Consider the following 24509-nt stretch of genomic DNA (forward strand, 5'->3'; position numbering starts at 1 on the left):
ATCAAGACACAAGCATGGAAATGGAATTCCCGTACCCATCATACTAGGGAACTCAGTTGAGGTATGTCCTAATACTCAAGCCGCGGAAGATGCAGAGAAGGAATTATCTCTATACTCATTCACATCCTTTGCCTTGAGAGAGAATTTTGATCCTCATGGTCATATAGAAGAAACAATCGGGAAGAAGTACAAGCATGAGTTTCAGGTGGAGGACTTTTGGATGAATGTTCAAGATGATGTAGAGGTCAAAAGAAAGATGCATTCCAGGTTACCCTTGGATCTCATCAGGAAATGCAAAATTTATAGAGTAGCCGATCAAGCCCAGGATAGTGGTAGATACCTCCAGTCATCCTCTGAGAAGGAAGATAAAGAAGTGAAGATAGATTGGAATGAGCGCGAGGTTTTAGACCTAAGAGCTTTGATGGCTCCCGTTTTATCTTGCACTCGCAAATGGGTGGATGTATAGCATCAAAAGTTGAAGGAGTAGAATGTATCTATGACATTCACCTTGGAAACAAGACCAGAAGAAGGAGAGGCAAGCGTGAGTGAGAATACTTCTCATTCCACAGGTTCAAAGAGGAAGGAAGGACCTGAGAAAAGAGAACCTTCCAAGAAGCAGCAGAAAATGAATCCTGATCACCCACCAAGCACATCTTCTAGGCATGAAAAGGAAGCAAGTCAAGGAGAAGATCAGAGGCAGATAGTGTATGAAATTGATGAGTCTATGGAATCCATGGTACAGAATGATAAACAAGGAAAAGGATAGACACCTCAGCATTCATCAAGTCAATCTCCCCAAGTTGGTGCTAATGAGCAACAAGAAGAAAAGAATTATGATGAAGCAACATCTCCTTTCCGGGAAGATAGAGCTCTACCTAAAGAAATACAAGTGAGGGAAACGAGATTTACCATTCCGGATTGGCTGAAAGAGAGGCTGACAAGGGTAGTAGTTGTGGTTGAAGAGGAAGAACATGTATTTGACTTGGAAAGCCTTATAGGAAATTCTCATGAAGTAATAGAGAAGAAGAAGGCCACAAAGATGTCAAAGGTAATTAGAGATGAGACAGGATCCAGAAAAGTGCAGATAGCTACACCAGTGGTGGACAAATATGAGGATGAGATTCTAGCAGAAGAATATGATCTAGAAACATTTGATCTTGGTCCACTTACCACCGAGCAGGCTATGGAAGAAGCAACTGATTCACTGAAAGCACTCAAAGATAAACTCAAAGAGGAAGTGGAAAAGAATAAGAAGCTTGAAAAGGAGGTCAGTGCTTGGAGAAATTATTTTAGCCATCTTAACCAGCCTTTGAGACGACAGGATCCAGCAATATCTCCTTTACATGCACTTCCTCTTGAATGAATAAGTGAGGCAGAGAGGGTGAAGAGCCTAGTTCAACTCATGAGTTCTTGGATTGATGAATCTTAAAAGGTAGCCATTGAATTTGCAACAAGAATGATGAAGACAGTTCATCGAGCTGCCCAGGTCCTTGAGATTATCCATAATCTAATGATAACTGTAGCTGCATTCACTCCCACTAGAGATGTTATCATCCTAGTCTTACAAGTGATAAGAGAAACACCAAGACGGATTCTAGCACAAGAAAATATAATGGATGGAGGAACCCATAGCCTCCTGAAGTGGTCAGCTCTGCTCCAGATGAAGGAAGTTCTTTTTGAAGACGTCAACACCAGATGCAGCCGAGTTGAAGGCACTATCCATCCAATTCAAGACAAGGTGTTTGAGGTGTTGTGTACCATCCTTGATAGGCGGATTGAGATCGAGACAGATGTGGACATCCAGGAGTTGGAAGACAGAATCAAGGTCATCTTTTGCAAGGAAGAGAATATCGTTACAGAAAGGCAGCGAGATCAAATGTATGCTACTATGTTCCTGATTGAGAAGACCAAAGAACTTGAGCCTAGGTGGGAGGTAACTCTTCTCACTGCTTTTGATCAAGTCCTTCACTTGGAAGAACGAATGAAGAATCTTCCTGAGATTCCCATTGCTGAGATTGAGGGAATTGTGTCTAGATTCATTGAATATGCTAGAAAAGAGCATAGGAAAGGGAACAGAGTTTTAGATGAAAAGTTGTTATAAGATGATGTGGCAGCTTAATTCCTATTGGTCTATGTCTCCTTGTTATTTGTGCCAATTTTTATTGGCTATGGATTAATAATGTTTATCTAAATGGGGACTTTTTTGTAACAAACCCTAATTAGGGTTTAGGTGTCAAAATCTCAGCCATCGATCTTCTTTTGATCCGAGCCGTTCATTGTACTTGAGGATGCTATATAAGCCCTCACTCATTTCATTTTGAGGGGTTAGAGAGAGAGGTTAGAAAAGTTAGAAAGTTGGAGAGAAATAAGTTTAATTTTGTTAGTAGCAAAATTGAGTAGTGAAGAGAGAAAGTTGAACAATTGTTGTTTATTTGGCTATGAGATCAATGAAATGTTGAAGTTATGGTGTTTTGATGCAATCCTTGTGGCTATCTTCATGGTTGTTTATCTTCTTGAATCACTCTTAGTAGAAATATCATTTAGATTTTAAGTTTGAAGGACGAATGTTGTGCCTGATCTTCGATAAGACTCACATTCCAAACCACTAGCTTCTTACTGATTGTAAGAACGCCTTGTGTGGTCAACTGGAAACATTAAGATTGGTTAAGAGTTCAATCATCATTAGAAGTATTGATATGTATCTCCCTGATAGTATCTATCTCCTTGGTGATTTGAAAATTGTTGAATACCCTTAGAAGATCGCACCAATTCCAGTGGAGTTGTAATCCTTTGGCGATACTGAAATTGGTAGAATCTTATCAAGACCAGTCCTCATTAAGTCATTCTTAGGATTAGTTTAAGTATCCCTTCCTCGAAACCCTTATCTTTTGATCTTTTTGAAAATCTGTTAGTATTAGGAAAATCCTGTTTCCTCATTTGGAAAGATAGTAGCATGGACAAGCTTTCTTTGAAAGTACGTAAGGCCCCTTGAAGAAACAGCAAACACAACAACCACTGGTGCTTATCCACGAGTAGAGATCCTACAAAGCAGAACCTTGAAGTCCTTCCGATTGATCCTTTTTTGCGATATCTTCAGCATTCAGAGACTTTACTCAAGAGAGGATAAGATACCTCTGGGTATTTTATTCTGTGTTTGGGTCGTGTACAAAATACACATCAACAAGATGCCACATGCTGGATCACAGTCCAGGATACAATAGATCATCCACATATCAAATCGACTTCCAGGAACAGTCTACCGGTTCTATCCTAATCCGGACCTCAGCCTTCCGGCCTCAGTCCTACCGGATCAAAATCTCGCCGGTTCTACATCTTCGCTCAATTTCAAAGCTCTGTCTTCAATCTTCTAACCTCTGCCTCCCCAAATAATTCGCAAACCACACTTTATACCATCCACAATAATAATAACTCGATCAAGTCGGCCCAAAGACCAACCGGTTCATGAAACGTGCAATGGTAACATGTTGGCTCAAATCACAAACAACAATCTCCAAAGCATAAAACGATGCACGGACTTCCGGGAATACCGGCCAAGTCCCAAAGCAATATCTCCAACGATCCGCAAGTCACGGAGGTCAACCGTAACCCGATCCAACTTCGCTCAACACGCTGCCAGACTAATCGGTAAGAACATATCAACCAGGTCAATACCGGAATCAACATCTCACCGGAAACAAAGCCGAATGCTATGAAACTCGAACACGATAAAGACCACAAACACAAGGGAATAAATCCAAAACCACAACACTAAACACTCAAACATGAAGAAATGCCACAATCTCAATCAATTCCACTGAAAACTGCCCAACCAGTAAGAACTAGAACGGTGCTCCTGCATCATTATTATAGTGAAGCAAAGCTTGGTTTGAAGGAGTTTGTCTATCAATGCATTAGCTGTTGTTATCATTGTCCTTAGGTGTTAGCATAAATTAGTCTCTCTAAACCCTTTCCCTTTTGCCTTTTATTTGAGTTTGAGTTAGTGTAGGTACTTGTGTGCTTTGTTCCATAGAGTACAATGTTTTGTGTTTGTGCTTTGTCCCGAGGCCTTGTGATTGTCGACAAAAAACATTTTTGTTCAAAAAATTCATAAGCTTCAGAACATATAGTGGCATATCCTTGTTCATGATTTTGTTCTACATTAATATCTACCAAATTTTCTTCTTTTGGAGCTTTTCCGTGTATTTCCTATGGGAGAAGAAGTAAACCAACATTTCCAATTGTCAGGTTCTGAATTGTTTTTCAATCCAATAAGTTGACTCAATTCCAACAACTAAAATCTCTACAGCAACTAAAATCTCTACAGCAAAAGTTTTTGCCAGGGAGTGAATTTCTCTAAAATTTCATCAGTTTTAGAGGAAACTGAATTTCTCTCATTTTGTTTATAGCTCTATTATTTTGTTTCTTTAGTGGGTTAGAAAAATTGCAATGATCACAACTATAATATGCTACACAATAAATTCTTTACTTAAATGTCTATAGCTCTATTATTTTTCTTATGTAGTGGGTTTGAAAAATTGCAATTATCGCAACTATAATATGCTACACAAAATTTTAGGATGCTAGTTTTGTGCAACCATACCTAAGCTAGGAGATAATGATGGAAATATGGCACACCTGGGCTGATGATGGGCTGGCTATAGAGGGGCCGATAGCTCAGCTGGTAGAGCACTCTAGCAGTAAATGGAAGGTCCTAGGTTCAAGTCCTAGATGGTCCAAATGAGTTGTAGCTCAACATGTGGTATTAGAGCACACAGTTCACCACATTTGTGCCTATATATTTGGAGATTGTATTGGAAGAGACATATGAGAAAATATTATCATTGATTTTCTTTGATATGGTATCAGAGCCAGGCTAGGAGCCCCAAGCATCTGTAGTGCAGCTGAAAGGGGGCTGTTGGAAATAGTCCATACTTGGACTGACGATGGGCTGGTAGCTTAGTTGGTAGAGCACTCCAGTAGCAAATGGAAGGTCCTAGGTTCGAGTCCTAGCCAGTCCAATAAGTTGTGGCTCAATAGATAACACATCTTTTGTCTTCTAGTTAGGTCTGATCTCTGGTAGTCTTTACTCTTTCCTTTTCAGCCATTGTTGTAATAAAATAAATAAATAAAAATTCATAATAAATGAAATTATTTATTTAAGAGGCCAACTCTGGTGTTCTTATTAAATGATTGAATAAATGAAATATATTTGTTCTTGGGCCGACTCACCCTAACTATCTTGGGTCGGTTTGTTCAAGAGGTTGACCTATACAAAGTTATTATATATATAGGGTCGATTCAAGGTAATGGGCATCGAAGGTTTATTTTCTCCATGCATTACACGAATGCAGCAAGAGAACTTAGACGTGTTGTGACCTAATCACACATCACCCCATCCCAGATAGGGACCCCCTACCTTCTAGGCCCTTTTGGTCATTTGGTTTTTGTTTTTTGGGGTCTTTTGGTGGCAGTTTCGTCAGCCTCTCTACTTTGCAAGTGTTTGGGGGTCAAATTGATTAAGTCTGCTTTTCGTTTGAGTGATTTTCGTAAAGTCTAGGGCCTGTTTCATTTATTTTAGGGTTCTGCCTTTAGTCCTAGATTTGAGGGATTTTTGTTAGGGTTTTGGAAAAACTAAGCATACAACTGGAATTAGGTTCCTTCAAGGAACCTCCCAGTAAAATTTGAGCCAAAATGGAGCAACTTTCTATTTTTAGAAAGTTCCTATTTTTTAGGGATTTTACCGAGTCTTGGAATGTTGTCATTTTGCCAAAAATCAAACATACTATTTTTAGTAAGTTTCTATTTATAGTAAGTCATTCTGTGTCCTGTTTTAGGGTCTAACGCTGACATTTTGAAAAGATTCTATTTTTGGAAAGTTTGTTTTGACAAGTTCGTCTAGGCAAGGTGATAATGATCAAGCATTCATGACTACTTCTAATTCCGGAAAGTCAGAAAGCAGACAAAGAGAGTAAAAAATGGATAAATGTTGAAAGCCCATTCTTGAAAGGGAAAGGCAAAAAATTCATCTAAGTCCATGAGAAATCTAGGACAAGTGAAATTCCTTCACCCATGCCAAATCATGCCCGTGGAGAATCCAAGGCGCCAAACTTAGGTGGAGATGGAAGGAGGACAAAATGATGAAATCCTTCCTCAGTGAAGAATTCCGCTCTAGGACATGGAAGGGCGCCAGAATGAAGGAGGCAAGGAAGGAAGGAAAAATGCTGAATTCCTCCTCCATGGTGAAAATCTGCCCAAAGCCAGAGAAGGGTGCCAGAATGAAGGAGGCAAGGAAGGAAGGAAAAATGCTGGATTCCTCCTCCATGGTGAAAATCTGCCCAAAGCCAGAGAGGGGTGCTAGAATGGCATGCTCTTGGAAGGAAGGAAATTTGATGAATTCCTTCCTCAGTGAAGAATTCTGCCCTAGGACATGGAAGGGCGCTAGAATGAAGGAGGCAAGGAAGGAAGGAAAAATGTTGGATTCCTCCCTCATGGCCAAAATCCGCCCAAAGCCAGGTGAGGGCGCTAAAATGGAGTCTCCTTGGAATGCATGCAAATTTGATGAATTCCTTCCTCGAGCCAAAATTCCGCCATGAGACAAGGGCGGGCGCCAATAGGAGATGTGCATGGAGAGATGGATAAAGGAGTGAATTCCATGGCAAATACAAAATTGCGCCCTGGAAGGAAGAAAGGTGCTAGGAAGGGGGGGGGGGTCATGGAAGAATCAAATAACAGTGAATTCCTTCCCTTAGGTGAAATAACGCCCTAACATGATGGTAGGCGCCAAAATGGAGTCTTCAAGGAGAATCAAGGAAGTGATGGATTCCGCCATGAATTCCATGTCCAAGCTGGAAGACTGAAGAAATTTGTCTAAGGCATGAAAGTCCAAGGGTCAAGGAGGAATGAAAAGCAAAAATCCCCTCGGGAAATTTTTTGAATTTTCCATTTTAAGGCATTGAATCTTATCAGAATCTAGGCATTGAATCTTATCAGAATCTAGAAATTTTTTATGGATTTGGGATCGTGATGAATTTCTTTATCTAATGGACCCCAGCTCCTAAATTTTAGGAGGATCCCTAAAAAATAGGGGATGTTAAAGAAGCATGGAAAATTCCCTCCGAAGAAGAAAAAGTCAAGCTAGGATGGAGAATTAGGTGAATTTGAAAGAATGGAAAGTTAATGAGTTGGCAAAGGGAATATTCTAAGTATGACGCGTAACTTAGTGCATTAAGTGAAACTTCTAAATTCGAACTCACTTACAAGGGAAGTTTCTTTTGCATGGCGCAGTGATTGGGAAATTATGATGCATAATAAATTCAGTTGCCAAATTAATGCCTCCTTACTTAGCAGTACGATTTGAAGAATTCTATATAAGCATGGAGAGGCATTTCATTTCTCACGTGCAGGATTTGAGAAAGAAGAATCGGAGGAGTGAAGAGAGGTCATGCTTAGTCGATTTTTCATCATTTCCAGGGTGCTTTTCAGGATGGCGGAATCAAGCAAGACAACTACCCTCACCAGGCAAGCATTGATCAAGGCGGAGATGAAAGGCTTCCTTCCTAGTTCGTAGATGCATTCCAGATGGAAGGAAATCAGCGATACAAATTTGGGCACATTCAATCTGGCTGCCTTCAAGATCAAAATGTTCGGGATGACAGGACATAATCCATCGCCAAAGACTGTCAAATTTGTCAAGAGCAGAATTGTTGTGGCAACTAGTTTTCCTCATGCTATTCAGTTTCCAGATTTGATTCTGGAGTGTGCAAAGCATTATAATCCGGAGTGGAAGACAATTTCAACGTCAGATAGCAGGTTGCTGGTGACATTGACTCCAGAGTCAATTGGTGAAGCTTTCGGATTTCCTTCACACCATTCCATGACGTACAGGACTAGTAGCAAGGCTAAAGTAGTAAATGATGCAGGTCCTGCCAGGTGTGCTGACTTGATCAATAAACAGTGGTTGTTGAAGCCTAGGCCACATGTCTCTAAAATGTCAAAGACTCACTATTTTTGAGTTCAAACAGGAATATTTGGACCTGATAAAGATGCTGAGCAGAGTAATGGGATGTCTAGATACTGTGAACTTTGAAATATGGATGTTCTTCTATATAGGCGAGATCATGAATGCGAATGGGCTAGTTGACTGGGCCAGATTGATTAGTCATTACTTGCATGGACAACTAAAGAACTTAAAAGAAAGAAAGTCCCAGTCCTTCTCCATGAGTTCCTACGTAATCTATATGCTTGCGCGGAGGGGAGGATTTGATGGTCTGCCAGCAAGCGGAATCATGGGTTGCGGACCAGCACAACTGAAAGTGCATGAGTGTTATCCCCAGCTACATCTTCACAATGTTAGTTCTTATAGGCTGGCAAATGATACCTTCACTATGCACTTGATGCGGCTTATGCAGAAACAATTGCATGTAAGGGTGTCGCCGCAAACGAGGGCCCTGGTCCAGAAGTATGGAGCCATGTTCTTACAGTTTCCTAAATTCACCTACATCAGGATGCAGTGATTTTCATTCTAGTCATACAAATTGCCGAGGTATCCATTAGACAAGCTCATACTACTGGAACTCATGAGGTAGTTAACAGCCTATGATCAATTATAGAAGAAGAAGAAGCAGTCTATTGAATTCCTAGTTGTCCTAGGTGACTTCGGGGAAATGTGCCCAGGTTTGGAAGTAGCTGAGAGTGCAGCAGAGGAGTTGGCATTCTATCGCTTGCCATTTTATACATCCAGGGCCTAGTATAATCCTTATCACCAAATTAGGAAGGTTGCTGGCGTGAAATTCATACACAAATTTCACTTAGAAGATTATTGGGCAGGTGTCGAGGATGACCTTGAAGTCCGGAGGAAAATGTATTCTAGATTGCCCCTTGACACCATTAGGATAAGTGAAATTTACCAAGTGCAGGATCAGGTGAAAGAGGATTCGGATTTAATGCAACCTGGATTTGAGAAAGTGAAAGATCAGCCCATTCAGTTGCCAGACTGGTCGGAGCCCAAAATTGATGATTTGAATGTCCTGGCTAGACCAGTGCTAAAATTCACTAGGCACTGGGTTGATCGGCATGTTGATGCTTTTTTTACACACCTCTAACACATAATAAAATACCAAAGCATTTTACCCTCTCTTGAGCAAAAATCACCTCGGACGCTAAATTTATGATCAACCAAGACGACTCCAAGGTTCCTATTGTTAGGTCTTGATGTGTGGGTAACTCAATGGTTGATGTGATTGTTGTATGCACAAAGGGACTTACAAAATTGTTCTAATGAGACCTCAAGTCTTCATGAATAGAAGTATTTTTCCACGGCTTTGAAATGATTTATGGTTTAGCAAGATGAGTACTTGTTCCTATCTCTAACAAATATTTTGAAGTAAAATGCAAAAGGTTAGGGTTTAGGAATTCTATTCTAATCCTAGAATGTGAGAGATAGCAAATGACTATGAAATTCTACAAGGCTTAGTTTTGTCATGCAAAGAACAACTCTACAAAGCTCAGTGCAATCTTCTAAGGTAATCAATAAATAGTCAAATTTATACCCACAACACTAACACCATCCATTTGATGCATATCAATGAGCAAGTAGAAATCGAAGTTAAGCTTAGATCAAATTCCAGTTGACCACACAAGGCAAATTTACAATCAGCAAATAGCTAATGGTATGGACAAACCAATTTCATATGGATCCATTCAACAATTTCTTCATTCAACTAAAATACTTAAAGCAAAATTCTAAACTAAATTGAGGATTAAAGAACCACACAATACTCCAAGATTTCATAAAAAATCACCCAAGTTCAATGATTCAATTCAATTTTGGCAGCATCTAAGTAACAATTCTCAAAAATCTCTCTTTTTACAAATGAGAGAAGGGGTTTATGTAGAGTCTCAAATGAAATGAATGGCCAAGATTCATTTAGAATCAAGGGCCAAGATCATGCCAACATAGCGCTAATTAGGTTTTCTAGCAAAAAATAGAATCTTCTCCATATCACAAAGCTCGAGGTATGAGGTCCAATGAGATGTCGTCTAGTCATCAAGCAAGCTGTCCTCTAGAAGATTCCTTCCTATATCCCTCTTTGTGGTTGCATATTCAACGAATCTGGACATGACTGAATTGAGCTTTTCCGTTGTAACACTTGGCAAACCATCCTACTGCAATTCGATCACATCCAAGGCATCTGAGCAAGCATCAAATATGTTCTCCCAATCTTGTGTATGCTTCTGCAAGTTGCTGATGAAGATCATTAGGGAGACCAAATCGTCTAGCTGATTCTTCCTGATAGACTTTTTGTGACCAAATCACACATCGCCCCATCACAAATGGGGACCCCTCTTTGCTTTATCATAGTTTAGAATAAAGTGTCAAATTCTCTTTTGAGATAACCCAACATGAAGTGAGCTTGAACAATTCACCTTCAAAATCAAAATTTTAGCTAAGGCATGAAAATAAGTTTGTTGTTCTAGGCGAGAACACAATCAGTTCTAGGTTAGAACATCATTCGTTTTGAGCTAGAACCGTTTTGTCCTTTGACTTTGAGCATTTATACAATTGCATGATGAAGCAGTTCTAGGCTAGAACACCAGTCGCTGTAAGCTAGAAAGCTATTCGTTCTGGGCTAGAACACCACTTGTTCTAGGCTAGAACGCCTTGTCCTTTGACCAAACATGCCTCGTCCTTTGACCACGATGATCTATGGGTAGAGCAATCTTTCTTGGCCAGCCAAGTTCGCCTTGGGATTAAGAAAGAGGATAACGCCTTGAACTTCAAAACGATGCAAGTCATTCAATGAATGCAATGAATGAAGACAATCACAACCATAATATGTGCAAGGCATAAACATTTGGTGGAAACTTGGATTTCCACGATGCAATCTATATACCACATTCAATATGAGTTTCAAGTTTCAAAGAACGATTTCAAACAATGAATGCAATCCATCAAATGGAAGGTGTCGCACAGGTGACGTGCATTAAAAATTGATAACCACGATTATGTAAAGATCAAATCTACCCAAATCAATTGCAATCTTCGTCCTTCGGCCTTTCTAGGCACTTTGATAGTGTCTAGACTCTGTTTTGACCTTAGTTTGCACAAATTGACTCACCACTTCAAAACTCAGACCATTCAAAACTGACAAAACTGGTAATACCGACGCTGGAAGGTCACAAGGCTCTAACAAAAACCCTAGAAAGCAGGAAAAAGGGGAGGGTCCCCATTCTCAATGGGGTGATGTGTGAAAAGATCACAACATGATCCTTGAAAAAACCAGGCACTCAAGGTGGCATATGACACCTTTATCTACACTAGGGACTTCACCATACCTATTTTGCAAGTAATGAAGACTACACCAAGGCAAACATTGATAAGTGAAGGGATACTAAAAGATGGGTAGTCACTTGATTTTCAACATTGGACTAACTTGCTTCGCAGGAGACTCATATTTGAAGATATTAATGGTGGATGCACCTAGGTGGATAGAGCAATTAATTCAATACATGATAAGATCTTAGAACTGGCCAAGATTATTCTTGAGAAAAGAAAGAATGAAAGAATTGACATTGTTGCCGAAGAATTGATGGAGAAAGTGAAGATTATCTTCTTTGAACCAAATGGAACACCTTCCAAGAAACAGCCAGACGCTATCCATTCATTCACCGTGCTTGCTAGCAAGACGCGAGAGTTTGGATCAGATTGGGAGACAACTTTCACTTCGAGCTTGGATGAAGTTAGTTACCTTGAAGAGCAATTGAAGAACCTGCCTACAGTGCCAGTAACTGAGATAGAATCTATGATGTCCAGATTCGTTGAATTTGCAAAAAGAGAAAAGGATAAGGGCAACAAGATTCTAGAAGAAAGTTTGTTATGATCGTATGTGGCATCAAATTTTCCTATTAGAGGATTTTCCTCATATTTTGTGCCAGATGGATGTCATATTCCCATTGGCTGTCATTTAATGCTCTGCAATAAGTTAGGCATTTTGTAATAACAAACCTTAATTAGGGTTTAGGTGGCAAAATCTGGGCCCTTGATGTTGATTTAATCTTGGCCATCCATTGTAATTGAGAGCTCTATATAAGCTCAACTCTTTTCATTTGTAGGGGATCAGATTTGAGATTAGAAGATTAGAAGCAGAAATTAGAGAGAAGATCAATTGGAAGACTTTGAAGAAATGTTGCTTGATGTTTCTGGAGTTAATAAAATCATTGAAGTGCTGGTGACTTATTGAGTTTTGGAGTATTTGCTTGTTTCTTCATTCCTTTTGTGAGAGCTTATAATTAAAAAACAAATAAAAAAATTAGAATAGAATTTACTTTTGAGTATTTAGACGAGTGAAAGTTGCATGTGCATGATTGATGTTGAAGCTCCATTATCCATACCACTAGCAGTTTGTTGATTGCATACTCGCCTTGCGTGGTCAACTGGAATCATTTAGCTTAAAGCTTAACTTCAATTACTATTCACCATTGATATGGTTCATTTTAAAGGTGTCTATGTTTGAGTTAGTGATTTGAAAATCATCGAGCTACCCTTAGAAGATTGCACTAGCGTTGTGGAGATGTTCATAAGATGTCAAAGCAAGGCTTAGTTTAGCTCACTTGAGATTGCCATTATCTTGCATTCCTAGTTTAGAATAGCATTCCTAAACCCTATTCCCTTTTTCACTTTTTTTATCAACAATCAGTAGAAGTAGAAAGAGCGATATTGCAACATCATTTGAAGAACATCATACCATTGAGATTGAATCAAGAAGCTACATAAGTACCCTTGCAGGTACAAAAAATCACACCATCCCATTGAAGCTATTTGACACGTTAAGACCTAACATCGAGAACCTTGAAGTCACCTCAAGTCACCTCAAGTGATCCTTTTAAGCAAATCTTCAGCATTTCAGAGTCTTTATTCAAGAGAGGATAGAGTGCCTTTGGTATATTATTCTGTGTTGCATAGTGTGTAAAAACACCATCAACAAGACTCTAGCACTTGAAAGTAAACAATCTTCATTTTCTTTTTCAATCCTTCCAAATTCAAGCTACTAGAAGTGTTGACATACTGTCCTAATACTTCCTGAATTGAAGTGAGGATCTTTGATTGTATCTCTAAGATTGATCCTTCCATTTCCATGCACTCATCCTTCGCATGATCAAAAACTGATTTCCTCATTGCCAATGAACAATACCATCCGTGGAAATCATACACATTTCCCTCCTAAATTACTCCATCCTGGATCAATGTTGGATATAGGAATCTGCAACAACACCTTGAGGCAAGGAATAGTCTTGTCTTGGACTAGTTGAAATTCTTCCTGAGAAGCACACAGCAAATACTGAGAGCAGGCGGGGCGAGGAGTGAATCAGTATTTGAAACTTCTCAAAACCTTTTCAAAAACTCATGAAACCACTCAAAATAGAGATATAGCCATGGAAGCAAAACATAGAAACAAGAACACAAAATTTCCTTGTGGAAAACCCTTTCCCGTAAAAAATCGTGGCATAAATATGTTCATTCAAAATGTGGGCACCAACCCATTTACATAAGCGAGCTACAACTCACACAAAGAGCACCAACTCAAGACAATCGAGACACCAACCTCAACTTGAGCACCAACTCCTATAGGGACTTTTAGCATGCATCTTTGAACCCGCTTCACTTCTTAGAAGTGGAAAAATGACTCCTATAGGGACTTTTAGCATTTTCACACAAAATTCACATTAATTAGCAACATTTTCATCATTTTTGCTCAAATTTTGGGATAAATTGAAACTCAACACTTAGAAAGACAAATTGACACTTAGGATCATTTTTAACATTTTTAACATCTTTTTCAGCATTTTGATCCTATTGACATTGAACCTAAAGATTTATCATTATTTGCACCATGAAGACTTGGAAACACGACCATATCCAAAGATGAGACTTAGACATTTGAAGCTCAAAATTGTCACTTGACTGCCAAAACCCTAAACTAACATGACCGGAAAGAAGGAAAGAGAGAGCCCCCATTTGCAATGGGGCGATATGTGAAAAGGTCACAACACTAACCTCGATGTTGCAAATGAAATTTTTTGGAAAAGGATTGGTTGGAGTGGCCCAAAAATCATGCAAAACCATCTTAAACAAGGAGGTTTTCATTTGAAATCACTGGAAAATATTGAATTTTTTTTCCATTGTATATGATAGTTTTCTTGCAGGTCAGCAGGTGTACATAGATATTTGGCCAGCAAAGAAGTTTTCTTGAGGACATTAAAGACCTTGATTTCTGTTGATCTATTCAAATATTCTCGTGTGAGTGAGTAGGTGCATATTGATGCTTAACGAGTACAGAAGTTCTCTTAAGGACATTGAACTTCCAGCCTTTTGTTAATCTTTATAATTAACTAATATGTTTAGTACTTGGAAAGTCAATTTACTTATGAAAATGCATTATTTGTGGATCTAGTTGTGAGTGAGTTTGATGGAAGTTGTTTGATGAAACGTGTCTTTGAAACATTTTCTTCATATGATTTTTTGTTTCCATTTAATGAATTAGGTATTATGTATTGCGTTAAGTTAGAACAAGCATGCTGTAGAGTGTGGAGTGTACATGAGTAAAATAGCTGATAGTCAAGAAAGATATCTGTAGTGTATGATTCTGTACCCTTACTAGCAAAGGCAATTTTATTTACATGGGTAAATTGCTGATAATCAAACAAGAAATCTGTAGTGCCTGGTTCTGTACTGTGACTAGCAAAGGCAAGTACTTCTAGTTGAGGATTAAGGTAGGTTATCATTCTATTCTTTCAAAAAAATTAAAATTTTAAGGAGAATTGCATTTGTTTTAAGATGCAAGATATTCATCAAAGATTAAATGTTACGATCAGAAGGAAATTACCAGCATTTGAACATCCAATTTTAAAAACTAAACCACAGAAAAGAACATGATGATATGTGTATAAGTAAGATGACTGTAGCAAGAGTTGGCTCTTTTAGGCCTCAGTTGTGCTTTATTCCTTGATTAGTTTGAGTAAGGATATATGAAATAAAATAAGCTTCCAGGACATTTGACAGACTAAAACTTGTTCAAGATGTTCAGTTTGCTTCAAATACTTAATGCTTTGTATACATCAATGTGACCATAGCACGTATGGGTGTGATGAATCTATAGAAAGATAGGGGCAAAATAATAATTGTTCAGCAAAGTTGAAATCAATAGCAAAGATTATAAAGTACAAAGAAAACTGACTTGCATTGCAAGTAGTATTTTCTCTGGTAAAATGAAACTTAGAAGTTTGTCTATTTCAAGGGCAACCAGATTCATAGCTTAGTCCCTAAAGAGCAGGATATTGAATGTATGTTCTCCAGCAAAAGGGGATGAGATTGTGCAAGAAAAAATTCATACTCTGATGCCTATATGTTTGTTTTTTATTTCTTTGCTCTGTAACATTTATCTATAAAGTTCTGAGATTTATGCAGGGTAAAAGCCTTTTAAACCTTCCAATTTCTTAATATGCATGCTTTCAACTTGCAAATCACGCATCTCAATTGAATATAAAAAACCTTAAATGCAGTCATGCCAACTAAAGTAATCTAAGCTCTTGAAAATGTAAGGTAAAAGAAACATGTTATAGAAAATTTCATCGTTGTTGGAACACAAAAACTTCAAACAAATAAAGGCCACCAAAACAATGCTTCCTGCATACATTTTTTTAATGATAAAGTGTCCAGGTTTTCTAAAGTATGGTTGTGAAACAGGAAGAAAAATTCGAATAGGAAGAACTAAATTAACAATGTCTCAATGCCTTTGAGGTACGTCCAAGAACACATGACATGATTTCAAGAGCGATTTAAGGGAAAGAATATTCTTGTTAGGTACGGGCATTCTATATTGTTTTCTAGCCTTGAGATCTTGGAATTTAATGTAGTCTTTGTCATTCTTCTTGTGGGTAAGATATTTAGAAACCCTAAGAACCATATGAGCACTTGTGTTTGAATTCCTAGATTCAAGGACAAAAACCATGGATGTGTTGGAGGTCAAAGGATGAAAACCTAGAAGATTTCATTATCAAAGGACAAAAGCAAGGTTGTATTGGAAGTTTCATGGTTGTGACTATCAAGTGAGTTGAGCTTGACCAATTTGCAGAGGGTCATAAATGCTGGTGTAGGAACCACAATCTATTAAAGTTGTCAGTGTTCACAATATTTTATAATCCCATGGAATGTAAGAAATTATCTGCAATTTGTCTATTGTAAACCACATTGAATACAAGTATCAATAAATGCAAAGGTAGAATTTATAATTTGGGTTATGTAACTAAAAGAGGGATAATTTTGGTTATTCACGAGTAAATGCAAAGAATTTTTTTGGATTTGCTAAAATTTGTGTAGAATAGTTCTGGATTTGTCATTTTAGGCTCAAGTAAGGAAATATGGCCATATAATACTGGGTTGTGAAGTTTGTTGTGTAAAAGATAATTTCTTTGGAGTCTAAAAAGATTCAAATTAAATATATTTACCCTAAATATTTGGTTGACATTATAAGGTATATCTAGACAATAAATTAAATAATATCTTCATAATGGTTTTAAATAAGATTTGTAGAAGGCTTATAAATATTTGTATTTATATTAGCTGCATGTTTTGTGGCTATAGAAGAGTGGTTTTTACAAATGTTGGACAATTGCTTGATTGAATTTGAAATAGATAGAGCCAGCTCCAAAGTTAGCGCAAGTAGCTTATGCTATGATGCGTAATTCAAAAACACATGGAACCATAATTTGAGAGACTAGATAAGGGCAATATCACTTGCCCCTAGATTCATGGCAATTGAATCTAGGTCCTAATTCAACTTACGGTCTTTTGAATCACATGACATGCGCAACTACCAAATAGGGTTCCATTTGTTGATCCAAGAACGTATTGTACCATCAGTTGTCTTTCACTACTTAATAGGGATTTGTCTCCTAAGTATGAGAATAAATGGCATTAGAGAACTTCAAGCCACCTAAACTCGTGATTGGTAAACAAATTTTAGCATAGAATTGAGACTTATCTTTGGTAGATGAATGAATAGATTGATAATTAGATTTGGTACTCAAATGAAGAAAGACCTTCCTTTTGAAAGGGGAAGGGAATGAGAACACAATCAAGAGAATAGTCAAGTCTCTCTTAGCTTAGATCTAGGACAATGCATAGCCTCTTAGTGATAATAAGAAATTTAATGTAATCTCCTATTTTATTTATAAAGGTATAGTAAAGTTGATAGTTCTTTTTGAATAATGGATTGATCCAACAACAGAGAAGTTGGGCCCACTCACCTGAGGGAAAAATGCTCTCGTTATTTTCCTATTAATTACATTTCACGGTGTTACTGAATTAAGTTATTTTATGATTTGATTGTTAAACCAACCTACATGTATTAAATTCATAAAACTACAAAAACATCTTCTTTTCAATCTTGCATTCTACTCAAATAATACAAATAGGTTATATAATGATTTAATTTCTCTTCTATTATTTGATGCAATCATATTTCTATTTTTGTAGTGTATGTGTTTGTAGAAGTAGATTTTATTTTCGTAGTGAATTGATAGTTTGTTTTCTATTTTTGCAATATATGTGTTTACAATCAAAACCTTCTAGATTATAGTATAATTTTATTTATAGACTAGTATCCAATTCTAGTTCAAATTTGATTAACATTTCAGGTAGAATAGCTTTGAATACCACCTAGATTATTAAGAATTAAGTAATGATTTTATTGAATGTTAGAATGACCTTATCAAGAACCAAATCTAGAGGTATTTTAGAAGACATACCTCAAGAAAGACTTTGGGAATAAAATATTTGTGTCACTTTGATTGTGGAGACATCCCAATGCATTATTAAATCTAAAATACTAGCAGTATTACTAGATTAGTGAAGTTTGATGCCATTTAGAGGGTAACAACAATGCCTACAAGCATGACAAGAAAAAATGCCCCACATTTAAATATAGAAAAAATGCACTCTTGCTTAGAAGAGCAACATGACATAAGAAATATAGAACATACAAGACCTAAATCATAGTAGATCTCTTTTTATTGCTAATGATTAAAGACCACTTTAAATCAAAATTATGGATGGAAGAAAACTAAATTGATGAATAACTGTCATAAATAGTTATCATGTGGTTGATAATTCATCTTAGAAATGTTTGGAATCATAATACATAATCGTGAATATTCTCATTAATTCCTTATTTTTATTATGCTTATTGAAATTGTTGTACAAAGACATTTGATAGCTTGGTCTAAGAGAGGATTGATCTATATGAAAGTAAAAAGAACAATTCCAATGCATAATCTTTTAGTATACATGGGGGAAATTCTTATTGATAATTGTTCATCATAAATAATGCCTAATAGTGTTGTATTGAATGCATATATGTGGGTCACTAGATCTCCTTCCATTGTGCATTTTGAATCAAGAATTCATGAAATACATTACGAAAGGATGTGAAATAATTTTATATTGTAATGGATTACATCATGAATTAACTGGTGATAATATTTTTAGAGAAAAATGGACATTTGTTAAAATGGTTCTTGACCTTGCCAATCTCCTTCATGATGATTAATAGTGATAGTTTTAAAGGAGTAGAGGATGAATTTATTAAGTCATAATAGATTGTATGTAAGTGGACTATGATAGAATAGTGGAGGAGGGTATAAATGGTCTAGAATGGGGGATGGAATGGAAAGGATGGGTAGGTGCAATGATGGAAGGGGTGATAGACAAGCACATGGGATGAAATGGGATGGGCAATGGTACTAAAGCTATAGGCAAGGGATGATAGAAGACATTTAAGATGAAATATTGGTGATTAGGATTGCTGGAGGGAATGATGATAGAAAAAACACAAATGAGATGGATAGAAGTATCATGAGAGGAAGTAATTTCCCAACAATTTGACAAATTCCTCTTTAATATGTCCAATTCTTAAATAAGAAATTGGAGTTCCTCAACTAAAAATAATGATTTGTCGTCCTCATTTAACTTGTTTATTTCCTAAATATATAGTGGTTGTCTCACTTTTATTTTTATTCTCAAGTGATTCAAAGTGAGCATTGTGATTGGAATTCTCCACATCACTGAGGTGAATAGAGATGGTCAAATTTTGAATAATAGGCATAAACTATGTGACGCCGGAGCATCCGGGTAGATTGGCTATCCTAAAATTCATATTTTGGTTCTCTTGACAATTGGGTTTTAGTTTTGATTTTAATTTGTTTTCAAAAGACTTTGCTTGTCCAATTTATGTTCCAGATAAATCAATATTTGTTTATGTAGCAAATATAAATACAATTTACATTAAAAACTCCCAATTACTATCGTCTCTCATATGCTGCGAAGGATATTGAAAGGGCAGAGAAAGGTTTGGACGGAAGAGGAAACAGAACAGACTTGCGATAGGGAGGAGAGGTATACAGACCTGCGTGGTGGAAGATAGAGTCAGCGTAAGGAATGAAGGAGGGTTGGAATGGTGCGTGGGCAATGAGAAAGTCTGGTGGAATTGGTGCGTGAGTGGTGAGAACAGCTGAGTGTTGATTGTGTACAGAGCATTCACTTCTTACAAGCTGCAAGACAAAAATACACAGTGCGTGAAAAGAAATGCTACAGGCCTGCGAAATTTAGAATTAATGAACAGCATATTAATTTTGTGAAATTAAAATTGGAGGGCAGGAAATTCAATGTCCAGGGTATGGAGGATGACTGGAATGTCAGAGATTGGAGTGAATGACAACAGAGCAGGTTGAAGACATTTACAGGGCTGAGCATAAAAGAAGATTAGAGTTTGATTTACTTTTCGGTTGTAATTAACTTCTGGACAGTTCCAATAAAAAATTTGAAGCTTTCTTCATTGAATTTGCCTTTTGCTTTTACGAAAAAATCAGAGGGTTGGACTGCATTACTATGACATGGCAATGGAAGAATTAACCTAGTACTTTGTCACATGGGAATTAGAGACCTTGGGATTTTCTTTGGCATACAAATTGAGAACATACGCTTAAATAATACAAGATTGACCAATAAATGTACACTATATCATATGTAAAAATGGAAAATGAAGTTTCAAGCTAGGGCTAGTAGCTAGTAAGTTTCAAGCTAGGGCTAGTAGCTAGTATCTAGGCGGTTTTTAAGTTAGGTCAACATTCACCAATTTATGTGAGGAAAATAAGAAATGGCCTACATTTATGATATATTATCATATAATAATCAAGAAATAAAACTATCAATCAATATTAAAGCAAATAAATTGAGAATCAAAACACAAAGAGATAAAAATGCTGTTACTTTGGAATGACAATGTGTTAATGTGATCTTTTGTTGTTGGCTTGGGAATGTGTTGTGACAATTAACTCAAAAATATAATGTAGATTAGATATTAGAAAGTGGCAACAAATTTTGGTGAAAACTACATTTTTAATGAGGCAATGTATGAACTAGCCTTAGACTAAATCACATCATGTGGACTTAACCTTCTGCTATAACATGCCATAACACTGGTGTAAACTTTTAGAATTGGTATGACTAGGTTATTGACTTGTAATTAAAAATAGGTTGTGCTAAAAAGTGTCGTAGTGCTTGCTTTGAGGTGAGGGGCAAAAACCTTGGCCTGTTTGAATTGCAAGTCAAGCCCTTAGAAGGTGGTTGTACAATTTCCTAGACACAAGGAATGCAAGAATAAGATGTTTAATGATGTAGAGATGAGACTTTAAAGTTCTCTATAATCAAATAGTATTTTTGAGTTGTGATGTCCTATTTAGATGATTCCCAAATTGCTTGTTGGTGACCTAGGTCTATTTATAAACAATTGATCTCAGTCAGTTAATTCAATCTTTTTGATTTATAAATTGACAAAATGCAGCTAATTTCCATAAAAAGATAGTTTAAAAATGAGATACATACATTTTGAATAACATATGATAGGCCATGTTATATGACTCAATCTATAAACAAATCTAAGCTAACCTAAAATTGTGAACTAATCCTCACTAAATCAATGTATATAAAATTTGAAAAATTAAAATAAGCATTAGTTATAAATTTATAATATATATATATAAAAAATAATAAAAAATAAAAAACTGGTAAAAGCTTTTTAAACTTTACAATTGCATGTAATTTAGTACAAAAAGTTTGTTGTTAAAAGGTTATATAATAGTATATGTTTATATACCATTATTTTGACCTAAAACATATAAAGACCAAAATCGATTAATTTTGTCTAAAAATTGAAACATCTCGCTGTACCAAAATTCACCGTAATAAAAATGTTCACCCCGGCGAAGGATATCATAGTAGCGCTTTTCCAATGTCTTAGTTTCTGCACTTGATAATGTTATTGTTTGCACCTTGCTCTTTGTCTTGATAAATTTTTCTTCCTCTACCATGACATGAAGAACCTTTGAGCAACCGTAAACTCTTATCTTCTCTACACTCTTCAAATTCCAAGAACACTGTGGTAACCTCTGCAATGCCTCGCACTTCATTATTGTCAGTATTTTAAGTGAAGGCAGTGCCCCCTCCTCTGCTATTGGCAGCTGCTCTAATTTCTCCACCTCCACCACTGAAAATACCTCAAGCTTAGGAAATCCTCCCCACTTTCCGAATTCTTCTGGGAACTTTTCTATGTTGGGGCACTTAACAATCTGTAAATGCTTCAGGTTCTCAAGCTTCTGCAACGGAGGTAGTTGTTTCAACTTGCCACAGTTGAACAATCTAATGTAGCCTATATTTTGAAATCCACAAAATGAATCCTCTATTTCGATTAAGTGAGGACATGTTAACCAGAGTATCCTCAATTTAGACATGGCAGTCATGTCATGGGGGAGCTTTTCTGTATCCGTGAGATCAAAAAATAGAGATTCCATCTGCTTCATGGTTCCGAGCATTCCTTCTCGAATTATTTCACCATTATTTGTAAGCACCAAGCTTTTGAGTTGGTTTAGGGTGCCCAAATCATTAATCGAAAGCCGACCTCTTCTGTTCTTATTCCATGCTACATTTCGAGATCCGCCCACATGCAGGTACTTCAGAGACCTAAGGTGTGAGATCCCATAAGGCATCCACTGCAGGTCTTGACAAGAAGCAACATTAAGAACTTGTAGGGAATTCAACTTAGAAATGCTGGATGGGAGTTGTGTAATATCAGATTGATAAAGATCCAATACTTGAAGGTTTCTGAGGGTACCGACAGAGTAGGGCAGTTTCTTGATTGGAACAGAGCATAATCTGAGACAAACCAAATGTTTCATGCTTCCCACATTTTTTGGCAACGACTGGAGGGCAGTCCGTGACAAATCCAAGACCCTGAGAGCGGTCATACTCCCAATCACTTCTTTAGGAATTTCCTTCAAAGATGTATTACCAGCCAGTAGTAAGGAGCGGATATAGGGCGCTCCGAATGCCTTTGGAACCTTAGTCAAACAGTTGTCCATTAATGAAATTCTGGTGTGTCCCTCACAGTCATCAGCGGGAAACTCTTCTAAATCTCTACGTGCCTGAAAGAAGCATTTTTCTTCCTTTTCAGCAATCTGGTGTGCTAAAAAGTGGTGCAATACTTCATGCACCCTGAAACTGATCACCCTTCCGTCGTGATCCTTCTGGATTGGTTCAATAAGGCATCGGTTTGCTAACAAAATGAGGTATATCGCTCCAATTTCGACAGGATCTGGCCCTGACACCAACCCTTCTCCAATCCAGTACTTGATAGCATTTGCAGCCGGCATGACTTCGTTTTCTGAGAAAGCAGCGAGGCAGAGGAAGCACAACTGCAAGGAAATGCCATATCCTGGTAAATCGGCCAAAGCATCGTAGCTTAATCTCAACTTGCTTGAGAGCGAGTGCGTAACATCATTCTGCAATCTCTGGAGTGCGAATTCCCATTCATTTGACTGAGCAACACCTGCCATTGCCTGTCCGACTACTTTGATTGCTAATGGAAGCCCCCCGCACTCCTTGCAAACGCGCCTCGCTATTTCCTGGTCAATGCTCATGGACAAAACTTCATTACTGTGTGGAAAAGCACGAGTAGAAAACAATCTCCAGCTTTCATCCTCAGTCAAGTCTTGCATTTGGATGATTGATGGAGGTGGAACACCCAACTGTGAGAGCACACTCTTACTTCTGGAAGTGGCAATGATGATGTTGGAGTTGTGGAGTGGAGAGTGAGGAATACACAGCTCCTCTAACAAGGATGTTGCACTTGTTTCCCAAACATCGTCTAAAAACAGGGCAAACTTGTGTTTTCTCATGCTTTCATTCAGCCACGTTTTCACATGGTCTTCATGTCTACTGTGCAATATTTCATTTCCTTTAAGAGCTATTTGTTTCACAAGATCATTTCTAAGGGTATTGAAAGATGGATTTTGTGAAATAGTAAGCCAAAGCATCAAGTCATTGCAAAAGAGATTCTGTACCTGGTGACTGTTGAAGAGTCGTTTGAGTAGTAGAGTCTTACCGGCCCCGCCTTTCCCAACAAGGCCGAAATGAGACACGTTTTTCCGCTGCTCTGAGTGAATCAGCTCCAAAAGTCTCGTGAATGAAGAATCTTGTCCGACAACGAGTGCCTCCTCAATATACTTCGTGTTAGGAGCAGCTATAGAAGTAGATGGAAAAGAATCTCCAAATGTATCGGCAAGTGCTGAAGTATGCAGATTAAGAGAATCTGTTGCCCCTTTAATCTGCTCAAGAAGTTGCTGATTTGCCACTTGCTGCTGTAGTTGATGCAGAAAAGCAACGGAAGGCGTGGATGCTAGATGCTTTTCAACATTTTCAATGAGCCGCCTAATCTTTCTGCTCGTTCTGTAACGAGGAAAGAGATGCCAGTATGATTGTACGTTGCAGTGCTGAGCCAAATCAGATGCTTCCTCCAGAAAAGCATTCAATTCGTTCAACCAACTGTTGACCGCAAAGGGCAAAGGAGGGTCAGAGGATGTACCCACTCTGCCGAAGTTCAAAGCTTTTCTACATTGTTGCATTTCCATGTTCATTAATTGAATTTTGAGAAGCAGAGCTTTGAGAGCATCCAACTCTTTCCTGCATCTGATGGCAACATTGATGTGATGAATAACTTGACTCACAGCCAAATGAATGGCGTAACCAATCAGTCCAGGGATGAAGCCAGGATCAGCCATTTGGGGGTTCCTTAGAAAGAAAAGTGAAATTCTACTAAAAAGTCTCTTTGTCAGAGAAAGCAGGGGAAATACAGCCAAATAGCAGCTAAAGCTCTTGCCAGAGAAGCAGACTAATCTGCTGGTTCCTCTGAGATGATATTAATTCGTATTACTACAAAGATCTCAATAGACAGTAATCTTATTTAAATAGGAAACTGTAGAATGATCTTGAACAATCCGATTTGAGGAATATCAAATTCTTAGCTAATTTTGACTCGCTATGTTCATTGACTATTACGTTTGTCTTTTTCATCTACTAAAAAGACTTTTCCGGCTCTCTCTGCTTGACGAGGCTACATCTG

At 37.6% G+C, this 24509-nt stretch overlaps 1 protein-coding gene across 1 annotated transcript; it reads right to left on the reverse strand.

Moving 5' to 3' along the window:
• Nucleotides 1-21201: 21201 nt before the first annotated feature.
• Nucleotides 21202-24168, reverse strand: LOC131043397 (probable disease resistance protein At1g61300). The gene has a single exon (XM_057976588.2). The coding sequence runs from the start codon at nt 24166-24168 to the stop codon at nt 21202-21204; it is 2967 nt and encodes a 988-aa protein (XP_057832571.2).
• Between the last annotated feature and the right edge of the window lie 341 nt (nt 24169-24509).

Source organism: Cryptomeria japonica, chromosome 5, assembly GCF_030272615.1.
Source record: "Cryptomeria japonica chromosome 5, Sugi_1.0, whole genome shotgun sequence".
NCBI classification, from domain to species: Eukaryota; Viridiplantae; Streptophyta; class Pinopsida; order Cupressales; family Cupressaceae; genus Cryptomeria; species Cryptomeria japonica.

Coding starts and splice junctions, on each gene's coding strand:
- LOC131043397 (XM_057976588.2), bottom strand. CDS start 24,168: ATGGCTGATCCTGGCTTCATCCCTGGACTGATTGGTTACGCCATTCAT.